At 42.6% G+C, this 12,913-nt stretch overlaps 1 protein-coding gene across 1 annotated transcript in view; it reads left to right on the top strand.

Annotated features, from left to right (window-relative positions):
- tmtc1 (transmembrane O-mannosyltransferase targeting cadherins 1) overlaps nucleotides 1–12,667 on the top strand; it is a 107,845-nt gene extending 95,178 nt beyond the window's left edge. Inside the window, exons 15-19 of the mRNA XM_070929393.1 lie at nucleotides 552–696; nucleotides 917–1,054; nucleotides 3,669–3,791; nucleotides 11,862–11,939; nucleotides 12,542–12,667. Coding sequence (XP_070785494.1) covers nucleotides 552–696; nucleotides 917–1,054; nucleotides 3,669–3,791; nucleotides 11,862–11,939; nucleotides 12,542–12,667 — 610 coding nt within the window. The remainder of the gene's footprint in view (nucleotides 1–551; nucleotides 697–916; nucleotides 1,055–3,668; nucleotides 3,792–11,861; nucleotides 11,940–12,541) is intronic.
- Nucleotides 12,668–12,913: the final 246 nt, after the last annotated feature.

The raw sequence follows: 12,913 nt of genomic DNA, 5'->3' as shown, positions 1-12,913 counted from the left end.
GAAATGTGTTTCATTTCTCCATGGACTGAGCGTTTTGATCCTTTCACAGTATTTATACAGCACCCAGACCTGCTTTATAATCCAATAAGTACATGGAGATCTCACTTTCTATAATATGGGACCTTTAATAAATACATATAATTGAAAACAAACAGAGGCAGTGATATTAAATCTCATGATTGTAAATATACAGTATATTACAGAGAAGATAACAGGTAACGAGAAAGGCCTCCAGTGCAACATTTTCATATTTTCCACTGCGAGCGAGCGGGTCAGGTAGGTCAGAGGACAAGAGGTCCACTGGACCGTCTACAGCAAGGTCCAACAGGAGGAGGGGGCTGGGTTTTTTTCCAAATAGAATGCTGTTTTGATTCAAGAAGCTACAGGGTTTATGGGAAATGCAGTACTGACCATGATCATAAGTGTGCACTAACTATATCATGCAGATTTTGGTGTTTTATCGTTGTACGTAACACCTAACATAACACATTATTCAAAGAGAGCCACCATCATGGAAAGCCATCTCGGTGACCTCTGACCTTTGCCTGCAGGGCGCTGCAGGTGACGAGGAAGGTGGACATTCTGACTCCGCTCGGAGCGCTGTACTACAACACGGGCCGCTACGAGGAGGCCCTGCAGGTGTACAGGGAGGCCACCGCCCTGCAGCCAGACAGTACCGACATCTGGCTTGCTCTGGTGAACACACACACACACACACACACACACACACACACACACACTCATTGAATCATGGAATGCCAGGACATCTGGGTGTGTGTTTGCTGCCACATGCTGGATATTCACCAAAACAACATCTCTCTGACCCCGAACATTTTGCCAAACCCTGAAAAAGCTGTTTCTCTCGTTCCACATACGTAACACACACACACTCACACATGCTGTATGTCTGTCCCAGGCTCAAGTTTTAGCCATGGCCGGTCGTACCAAAGAGGCTGAGAAGATGACCTTGGACATCATATCCAGAGAAGGCAGCTGTATCGAATGTTACCGCCTCCTGTCCGCCATCTACAGCAAGCGTGGCAACTACACAGAGGTGTGTGTGTGTGTGTGTGTGTGTGTGTGTGTGTGTGTCTGTCTGTCTGTCTCATGGCCTTTGTGTCTGTTGCAGTCAGGAATGATCAACTCTCAGCAGGAGATTGTTTTCCCCCTCCAACAGTTACCGTGGAAACGAATCACCTCCGCTGTACAATCAGACCAGCACCATTTGCTGGCAAGCAGTTGCCGCTCATCCTCCCACTCTGTTCTATCACCACCATCAGCACTTGTGCTTGTCTTTCTTTCACTTTCCTTGTGACCCAGTTTCACAGTAAATATGTGAATAATTCTGTGTTTTAAAGGGGACCTATTGTGCTCATTTCCAGTTCTATATTTTCATTCTGTGACTCCACTAGAGCAGCTTTGCATGATTCACAGTTCGAAAAAGTCCCGATTTATCTTCTCCTGGCCCTTTCTGCAGCCCCTCAGTTCCCCCCTCTGTCTGAAACAAGCCATTTGAGCTCCTGTCTCTTTAAGCCCCCCCCCAAAAGCCCACTTTCTTCTGATTGGCCGGTGAAGTTCCAGAAGTCTTTGGAAGAATTTCCAAAGGTAAACTGTAAACCTAACATTACTGAGATACCATATAAGGACATCCGTGCCTGTTTGACGTCAGATAGACACGGTGGTTGAAAAAGCTGAAACGGAGCATTCAGAGCAGTCTGAAGCCTGAGCTTTTGGCTCACAGGGATTACATTCACATACGTTTACCTCATTATTTGGCAACTTTGGCTGCGTTTAGTATGAATATCCAACATTGTAACATTATATATATGACAGAAGAATGAGGAAAAACATAATAGGTCCTCTTTAACTATGTAGCGTGTACTAGCAGTCTACAGTATGCATACTAAAAGCATCTGTCAGTGTACTATTGGGGGACATTATTGTCATCATCATTGTTGCCCATAATGCTTTCATAGCAGAAAGGGAGGAGCCACTTACAACTGGAGAAACATGTGAAAAAACTGCAGGCAGAAATGCAACATTTTAGGTTGAACTGCTAATAATGATATTACACGGTATATATGTATAGTCCAAGAAATAGCAACAGGACCAATAAAAACGGAAACTTGTTTTCAACTACTTCACATTATAACCAAACTGCGAGCCGATCCGGGCTGGACCGCGTGTCACCGAAACCATGTAAGAGTATATTTCTGTGTGTTTGAGCTTTGCCAGTGCGACTGAACATGCCCAGATAGTTATTAGTGCACGCGTATGTGCAGCGCGTGACGTGTGTGCACACACACACACCCCTCACAAGAGGCGACAAGTGGGTGGAAGAAGTATTTAGATTCTTTACTCAAGTAAATGTAGAAATACCATCATTTAGAAAATACTATGTTCCAAGTAAAGACATTTTACAAGTAAAAGTGCAAAATCGACTTAAAAAAGTAAAAGTACTGTAATTACGCAGCATGGCCTTGTCAGTGTTACTATATATTGTATTGTTTGATTATTGATGCATTAACATGTAAACAGCATTGGCTGGTTGGGGTGGAACTAATGTGAACTACTTTATATACTGCTGGACAGTTTTATAAATATATACATATATGATACATATGTATTTTACAAACTTATCTTGTGTTTTGTATGTTAAGTAACTAGTAATATACCTATCTAATGAATGTAGAGGAGTAAAAAAGTACAACATTTCCCTCTGAAATCAAGTGCAGTTGAAGTATGACGTAGCATAAAACTGAAATACTAAGGTGAGGTACAACCTTAGGATTGCACCCAAGTACTGTATTTGAGTAAATGTATTCAGTTACCCTCCAACACTTTCCATCAGTGGTGTGTAATAATTATTGCTAGCTTAGCATAAAGCAGGGGGAACCAGTTAACCTGACAAGTTGTGGTTTCAGAAGGAGTTATGCCAGCTTTGGTACTATCAGGCCTGTGCAAGAGACCCATGCCATGAACCTGTTGCAGGAGATGCTGGATTCACTGTTTGTCAAGAAGTAGTCCCCCTAAAACACCCCATTTTTCATTTCTGTTTAAGTACAGGTTAACTGGTGTTACGTGTATTTTTTTTAACTTTAGACAGAGCCGGGCGAGATGTTTTCCCCCCCTGCCTCCAGTCTTTATGCTAAGCTAGGCTAACAACCTCCTGATTCCAGCTCTGCACAAAAAACCCCCACAAAACTATTCCTTTAACCTGCTTTCTCCTCTCGACCGTCTCCGTATTTGTCGTAGACTCTTCTCTCTCTGTCAGTGTTAAAGCTGACGCTGCTCTTCCTCAGAGAAACAGGAATACATTACCGTGCTCTTCATCCCCGTCCTCCTCCTCTTTCTGTCTGGCCAGCTCTGCTTTAAATCAGTTTAGACTTCCACATTTCCCTGCATCATCTGCTTCTCCTTCTTCTTCTTCTTCTCTTCCCTCCATCCCTCTCTCCTTCGTGAGGCCTTCATGGTTCAAAGTAGCAGATCGTGAAGGGGGCTTTTTTCTTCTTTTTTTTTTGTGATTTCTGCTCTAAACTGGCAGTGACTCTCGACAGACGCCAGACTCTGAGAGAGGGGGGCTGGAAGGGGGGGGGGGTTTGGGATTCTGTATATATTCATTTGTGTGTGTGTGTGTGTGTGTGTGTGTGTGTGTGTGTCTGCGCCAGGCTCTGGATGCCCTGGACAGGGCCCTGCAGCAGAACCCCAGTGATCTGACAGTGAGAGCAGAGCTGTATTTCTCCAAAGGAAACCAGCTCAGAGAGATGAACCAGCTGGACCGAGCCTTTGAGGTACTGTTCTCCTCCTCTCTCTCTCTCTCTCTCTCTCTCTCTCTCTCTCTCTCTCTCTTCCCTTGCTGACTTCCTTTGTCCCTCTTTCTCTCCTGTCCTTGCTTTTAAGGAAGCACAGGTTTTCTAAAGTCTGCTGCCGCTGATCAGCACTCTGGCTCCACCGGCTCTGACGTATTCTGTGAAGAAAACAGTAAATGTTAGCATGGCCTGAAGCAAATTACATGCGCTGTTTATGTGTGAAGTGTGTGTGTGAATGATAGCCCAGTCGCAGTGTTCCAGACATTTCAGAATCAGAATCAGAATCAGAAACTGTTTATTGCCAAGTAACATACATTACAAGGAATTTGCTGTGGTCTGAAGGTGCTATTGTTTTGATAACAAATAAGTAGAATATAAAAGCTAAAATAAGAATAAGAATAAAAAAAAAAATAAATAAATAAAAATAAGATAAGATAAATAACAACAGTGCAGTGACCAGAATAAAGTAAAGTGTCCAGATAAAGTGTCCAGTAGGGGGTGGGTGCGTTAATGTAACGCAGTGGGGACAGGGGTGATGTACGTTAATATAACGTATAGCTTGTGTTTGTGTTCTGGGGGGGGGTCAGTGAGAGTTTGTCAGGTTGACTGCAGAGGGGAAACAGATTTGCAGGTGAAACAGTTTTGCAGTTTTGCAGGTGAAAACAGATCTAACTCAATTTTTTTTACTCCTATTCCTATTATTTCTATCATATTTATTACTATTTCTGGCTGTTTTCCATTTTCAATTCAATTCATCTGCTTTGACCGGTTGGCAGGCAGAGATGTATGGCAGCACCAGCAGTAGCCATAGCAACTATAATTAGAATAACAATGGACATATGACTGATAATAGTACAGCTGTAATAATAACTGACATATGATTAATAATAGCAGTAACAGCTTTAATAGTAACAGAACTACGACTAAACATAGTAACTGTAGTGATGAGAGTCAGGCAGGCCCATGGTGGCAGCAGCCAGGCGTACCAGGACCACGATCCACAGCAACCTGCGAGACGACACAGCACAAAGAAACTCCGGGGAAGATATAAAGTTAATAACATGCATTGGAGGGAGATGAATGTGTAAAGATGGAGAGGGAGAGGAGGAAAGCACAGTGCATCATGGGAAGTCCCCCCAGCAGCCCTAACTATAAGCGTTATCAAAAAGCAAAGTTTTAAGCCTACTCTTAAAAGTAGAGAGTGTGTCTGCCTCCCGGACCCAAACTGGGAGCCGGTTCCACAGGAGAGGAGCTTGGTAGCTGAAGGCTCTGGCTCCTATTTGACTTTTGGAGACTCTAGGAACCACAAGCAACCCTGCATTCTGGGAGCGCAGTGCTCTAGTGGGGTAATAGGGTACTATGAGCTCTTTAAGATATGATGGTGCCTGACCAGTAAGAGCTTTGTAGGTCAGGAGAAGGATTTTAAACTCTATTCTGGATTTTACAGGGAGCCAGTGCAGCGAAGCTAATACAGGAGAAATATGATCTCTTTTCCTGGTTCCTGTCAGTATACGTGCCGCAGCATTCTGGATCAGCTGGAGAGTCTTCAGGGACTTATTGGGACAGCCTGATAATAAGGAATTGCAATAATCCAGCCTGGAGCCTTTGGCCAGACATCCACTGCAAATAACTTAATTCTAACAACAAAACCTCCCCTTAAGCTCGCAAATCAAAGGAGTAGTTGAGTAATCGTACACTGATTTGTTGCTTTCATGTTCAGAGACCTGCACAACCATGAGACCATGACATTCCCATCAGCCTCAGCCGTACTTTGTGTTCAATGCTAGTTTCGTCATGTTAACAAGCGAAACTGAGGCGATGAACATTATATCTACTAAAGATCAACATGCTTGCGTTATCACGGGCTGCATGGTGGCGCGGCGGTTAGCACAGGAGGGGGAGCAGGGTGGGGGTTCGATCCCCGGTTCCCGACGGAGACCGTGGCAGCTCAGTCACTATCGGTGTGTGAGTGAATGGGTGAATGAGACCTTATATATATATATGAGATATATAAGAGAGAGCATTTACCATTGTTAGCATGCTAACATTAGCGTTAAGCTCAAAGCAACGCTGTGCTTCACAGCTCCTGGCATGCTTAAGCTGCTAGTATGATTCACACCTTTCCGACGTCGGATTAGGCTGCGTCCCACCGTCCCTGTAACTTTCCGCAACCAAAAGTCTGACTTTCACGTTTACTTCATGCGCCGATTGTTCAGCTACGGTCTCTCTCGCCTATTTTTTTTTTGTTTGTCATTCTACACACAACTATGTTATGTTAAGGGGAAAATCCAATACATCCATGGTGAAAACCCAGCAAAGCAATGAAGTATAAAAGCACTACAATGTTCCCAATGCTCAACACACAAAGGAGCCTTTGTTCTCAGTGATTTCTGGAAATGATTCAAAAGAAGTGGTGGATCTTTTTTTTCACAGATAGTAGCACCTCGCAGCCAGTGCTTTTCATGCATAGAATGTATTTAAGTTTTAAGTTATTTGAGTCCAGAGTTGTGCATGGGGATAAAAACGAGACCCCAGGTCTGCCTGTACCCGTGCCTTTCAGACCTGAACCCGCCAAGTACTGCTGAATTTGAGAGCCTTTCCCAACTCGAGACCCGAAGCTATATTTTTGTTATTTTTTTATTTCAAGTTAAATGCTTGCTTTGGAGAGGCTTTTTCACAAATAAATGTCTCCTCAAACAACGGAAATAGACCAACACAGAATACGACACGGCGGCCCACCAGCATAAAACATATATAAGTTGTACTTGCCGATAAGCCATAGGCTTGAGCTGGATTTATGTGACTCCATTTTTACGCTGTGATGTCTCGAACCCTTGATGGGTAACGTTTCTAGGTTAAGTTACATGTAAGCAGTTCCAAAACAATGTTTGTAAATGCAAACTGAAAATATAAATTGACTGAAACTAATGAAAAGAAAACATAACCACTTGCCATATAACATACAACCAACCATATATATATATATATATATATATATATATATATATATATATATATATATAACAGATCCAGCTTATTACTGCGATTACTTTCAGGCAGGACTGCCTCGGCCCGCCGATTTTCATCTGGGAAGGAAGTTTCTGCAAGGCACCTCTCCTGCGCAGGAAGTTTTGATTGACTTCCTGAGAAAAAGGCCTGAGAGGTGAAACAAACCCAAGAGAGACACTCTGTGGGAAACACTGAAGGAGTGGAAACAAGACAGGAAGAGCCGCAGAGGCCATCTCAGGTCACTGCTGCTTTAAAGGGAGAGAACCAGCTTTATTAGTTGATGCAGCCAATGGTGTTGTTTCTCTGGCATTATCACAGTCCTGAAGGAGCAAAACAAACGCAAGGAGAAACTGTTTGAAGTGCAGTTTTAAAAACTGGTTTATTTTCGGCAGAATGTCGGAATGCTGATTCAAACCTCCACGGCCCTGCCCTAATCCCTGCAGATAAGAAACATAAACACATCGGGTGCAAATGTTGAGGGCTTTAAATACTGCAAACTGTTTCCGTGGCTGTTTATTAATCATATTTTGGCCTTGAAAATATAATTTCAGCATTCAGGCTTGCTTTTAAACATGTGTGATGAAGAGACCAAAGACTCCACAGCAATGCAGATATCATAGGAAAAGAGCAAAGGGGTTCGGAAAGTGGACTGTTTCTGTAAGGTCTGCAAAAGTCAGTGGTCTATCAAGTGGATTTCTTTTATTCCTTTACTTTAATTCAGAGTGAATTTGTAAAAGCTAAGTGTACCCTGTTGAGCCGCATTTTGTAATAACGGTGCATTTTGTAATAAACGTCCAAAATGTAATAACTTTGTTATTTCATTTTGTAATAAAGCCGCATTTTGTAATAAACTGCCGCATTTCGTAATAAACTGCCCCAACGCATTATGTAATACATTTTGCCACATTACGTAATAAGTTATTACATTTTGAGAAGATTATTACAAAATGCACTTGCAACTTTTTTATTTGCTGGGAAATGTAATAACATGGTGCATTACGTAATAATACCTATTATTGTTGTTCGTTAAACAATGAATTTAGACAAGAGTGACTTTTATTGATTTTTATGCAATTTCCCTTAGAGCTATGTAGCCTAATAAATCTATGTATGACAGAATACTCCAAATATAACGTTAGTTGCCTATTTGAAGTTTGGAATTATATAGGCCAATAATTTGTGGCCAAATTCAAAGCTCTTTACACCGTCTGTCACCCAGCCAGGGAGGGGAGGCGGGGGGGGTGTAATCTGATTGGCTGCTGCACCGTTCAGTTCTACAAAGATCATGCGCTGCTTGCATGCTTAATTGAGACAGCCAACGGAGTTCAACATGATGCCAGCACTGTGCTAAACTGATGATCAAGCGTGCATTCAAACAAAACCTATCACAACACTACAATGTTAAGGACACTGTTTTGGTCAGAGTGAGGGATGGTGCCCATCGAGTCTCCAAAAAGTATCACGTAAGGCGTGGTGCAATTGAAAAAAAATCGAAAGCTCTCAAAATACAAAGTGAGTTTCAGGGACCCAAAGACCCTCCAACAAACACAAAAATGGTTCTTCGTGTCGGATATAACTAGTGCTACCCGGCTGCGAAAAAAGACACACTCTAAAAAACCCAAGACAGCACCATCAAAGAGAGGCCTAAACCCACTTTTGTTTCAGTACACACACACAGACAGACTAGAGGAATTTATGTCCATGGAGTTAAGCATTCGCTATGACCCTGACCCAGATGGAAATTGTCAGTTTGCAGCCATGGCTGACCAGCTATCCACACTTGGAATATTTAGATCACCAGAAACCTTAAGAGATGAAATTGTCCAAGACCTCAGGAATTATCCATACAATGAAAATGGAACACCCTTGTTCAACTTTGTGGAGGGCAATGACTGGGATGGATACTTGGAAAGAATGGCCCAAACTGGAACATATGGTGACCACATTACATTGCAAAGAGCATCTGAAATTTTCCGGGTCCAGTTTCTTGTAATGTCCTCTCTGGGAATCAATGCCTCAACTATTGTATCAGAGTCAAACATATATTCTCACAACAATCCAGTGCTAGTACTTGGTCATGTGGCAGAGGGGCATGGAGAACATTATCTGAGTTTTGAGGGACCAGTCACACCATTTATAGAATATGTTTTGGATGCTCAAGCAGGACAGTTATATGACAGCAACACACTTTCACCTCTCCAGCCTGCCTCTCCAGTCGAGTCTGACCCACCTATCCAGTCTGATGAGCCTGAGGAGCCTGTTCCGAATGCACCCCCTGTTCAGCCTGTCCTACCGACTGAAATGTTTCAGTCTATTATCCAAATGACCCTTGAGGATGACATGTCAATGCTTGGGACGTTCAACAGAGTGTCTCAACATTTTAAAGACATTGCAGATCGATTCCATCCATCAATCTATCTAAGGGAAACATTAAGCCGAAGCCTTGGGTTGGACGTTGTTGGAAAGCACACAATTAGTGTACAAAGGTTGTACAAAGCAGCAGGGCGCTTTGGTGGCGTGGCATTAAAACTCAAGGAGCTGTTCGGAAAACTTTCCAAGTGGTTTATGGCTTGGCTGGTAATTAAACATATTAGACATGGACAATTTGAAATTTCAGATATATTTTGGAAATAGAAATTTTGTTGTTTGTTTAGCCTATTGAGGTAATTTCATATTTTTTAAAAATTAATCTTAGTGGAGAAATTTGCTGGTCACTGCAGCTCTCTAAACATGTACAGAAGACCCTTACGTTGTTTAAGGTAGAACTTATATTCATTGGTTCATTATTATTTTAAATTGGCCGTTAAAAGCCTGCATGTGTTGGTCGCATGTATTGTTGTTGAAAGGTTCTGTTAATGCATAAATAAAGCTGCTCTTTACCTATTCATCAGCATTTCTATTTTGTATGTGCATGTGTTAATGTTTACGAATGGATTACATTTTGATGGCCAGAGTTTTGTTCTGTATTATAAGAAGCATAATAAGGTTTGTTGGACGTTTTTAACTATTCTTGATGTGGTTTTGGTATCCAATAAACAAAATAGGAAAATTTCCATCAAACAAAACAAAACAAAAAAAAATCTGGAATTTACAGTATATTCTCTGTTAATGCAACCTTTGAATAGTGTACTGATAGTAATTGCTAAGTACTGCTACTAGGCTAATACAGTGATACTAATAATAGGCCTAGCTTTTTACAAATACTTGAAAGTAAAATAAAATACAATTAACAAACAAATAAACTATGCTTTAGAATTGTTATTACATAATGCACCATGTTACTACATTTTCAAGAAAATAAAAAAGTTGCAAGTGCATTTTGTAATAATCTTCTCAAAATGTAATAACTTATTACGTAATGCGGCAAAATTTATTACAAAATGCGTTGGGACAGTTTATTACAAAATGCGGCAGTTTATTACAAAATGCGGCTTTATCACAAAATGAAATGAAAAAGTTATTACATTTTGGACGTTTATTACAAAATGCACCGTTATTACAAAATGCGACTCAACATACCCTCTGTGTTCAAAAACTGAATCCATAGAATCTACCCTCCCGAGTGCTAAACTCAAATTTAGGTCATATGACGGCTACATTAACTTAGCTTGGAAAATAGCGATATGGAGCACTGAATTTGATGAATTTACTGTATATCAGACCACAGCGATAGATGCCGATGGAGTTTCTGGGGACCGGGCCTCGCTGATTACTGTACAAAATTATATATATTCTGTGGAGAAAATATTTTCCCTCTGATGTCCTCCGGCTGCTCTGCCTCAACTCTCAGTGATTTTCCTGATGGACAGATAGCTTTATAAAGTAACCGCTAACTGTAGTTCAGTTAGCTCGGAGCACCGGGGGAGTGTTTGTTGTTTACACCGCTAGCACAGGAGCTTTGGGCCACCAGGAGGAGCAGGTTTTCAGGCCCGGGCTCCGAGAGTGACCATGTAAGGAAATCCGTGCCCATCTGACGTGAGCTCGGCACGAAAGTAGAAAAAACAACTTTGGAAACATAGGGTTCAGAGCCTAAACGGTCCCCTTTAGCCTGAATGCTCTTCTGTACGTAGAAAGAGGTGATGCGCATCCCCACTTTTCTTGATTAATACTGGTACAGAACACAATGGTTTAAGTGTATCTTGCAGAACCAAGACCAGTCCAAAGCCATAACCCTAACCGTACCCTGCCGTCCCTAAGTTAATATTGTAAATATTTTAGGGGGTCAGAATGGTTGGGATAGAAGCCGTTAGTACTAGCTGCTACTATCTAGTGAATGAATTCAGTGGCGTGTGTCCTCTGTCTTTGAATAATTTACAGTGAACACTGAAAGCAATGGTTGAAGTGTAAAGATGCGCACTGCGTTTGCATCACTGCTGGGTTGGGATGCTGCAAAATCTTCCACACTTTACGATTTAATGTCTTAATGGACGTTTTCCCCCAGCAGACATTTTGACTTGTCACAGGAGGACAAACACATGTGTAACTAATACCATGAATGAGAGCACGGTTCCATTTAGGTGCATCAGTAAGCTGTGCCAGTGAGCCGTCGTGCACAGTACTAGTGTCCTTTGCAATGGAATACTGATTGACACATCTGAATTGCCCTTCTGTGTGGACAGCATGAGACTTTTTGGGGGACTGTTTCAGAGTCAACTAGCAACGACAGCAAATCACAGGGCCACACGCATCTGACAGAACATGCATGCTTCTATCTTCGCTACCCGAAGTGTATTTTTATGCTTGAAGTCTTACTTTCTTCTATGCGTAACTACAGTGATTGTGAGTTGGGCTCAGAGCGCTGCCAAAGCTCGGGTGACCTACTCTCAATACTGTCCCCGTCCCTGAATGCATCCTGCGTAGACACAGATGGAGGACTGAGGCTCCTGCCGCTCTGCTTACATGTTCCTTCCACTACGCTGTGTGGACAGAAGTCTCACACATCGTAAACCCTGTTGTTGTTCCTTGAGTGGAAGGATGTGACTGTCTGATGGCCTGATAAGATATGACACCAACCGCAGTCTGTTTTTACTCTCTCCCCACCAGAGCTACAAGCTGGCTGTGGAACTCAAACCTGACCAGTCCCAGGCCTGGATGAACATGGGAGGGATTCAGCACATTAAGGTAGCAATCGCCAATTGTCGTTGAATTCTCCTTCAACCAATCCAAGAGGCTTATCTCACCAAGGCTCTTACTATAAATAAATAAACAGAAAGCAACTTTAGCAGTTTAGACTCTGTTTTCTGTGTGTATATCCGAGAACAATACGCATATTCATCCCGACGTACAGGACATTCGGTTCGGTACGCCCCGTGACCCAAACAATTACTGTCAGTTGGCCTATTTATGTGTACTACTCCCACACGCGGAACAGGAATTCTGCAGCACGACTTTTACCCAGAAACGTTTTGGCAGTGCAGTTGCTGTGTACCGATGGTCGCAAGGACCCTGCAAAGAGTGGTTTCGTTCAGCTGAATGTACAATAGGCGGTGCCCTACCCTGCCTTCTATGTTATGTTATGTTGATTCTCAAGTTTTTTTTTTTGCGCATCATGTAGATTCCAGATCGCGTAATCCCACGGAGTACAAAATCTACTCTACTAAACCTGATTTTAAAACATAGAAGTAAAACAAGTACTTCCATTAAAGCACTTTTGACAGATTAACAGCCCCTGGTAAGATTTTAATTGAAAACACTGTAATGCGTGTATTGTTGTGTGCGTGCAGGGAGACTATGCAGCAGCCAGAATGTACTACCAGCGAGCCCTACTTCTGAGCCCTGGTTCCAAACTTTTGAAGGAAAACCTTGCCAAGTTGGACCGGCTGGAGAGGAGACTGACAGGGGGGCCATAGACCACCATAGATTCCCCAGACGCTGCACCATCCTTTGCAGAGATCAGGGATGCAGGGCGCCACCCGGCCCTCTGGAGCCCCAACACCAGTCACCAGGCTGCTGGATAACAGGGACCTGGTTACTAAGACGACCTGCCTGTGTGAGAGCGGAGGAGGAGGGGGAACTTGTCAGGGCTGCAGCGTGTTCGGTGTACTGGAGTCAAAGAGACTGGTCCAGCCACAGTCCAGAAGCCCTTCCTGTGGTAA

The sequence above is a fragment of the Enoplosus armatus genome, chromosome 22 (assembly GCF_043641665.1).
Source record: "Enoplosus armatus isolate fEnoArm2 chromosome 22, fEnoArm2.hap1, whole genome shotgun sequence".
NCBI lineage: Eukaryota > Metazoa > Chordata > Actinopteri > Centrarchiformes > Enoplosidae > Enoplosus > Enoplosus armatus.
This window is presented reverse-complemented; position numbering and strand designations above follow the sequence as displayed.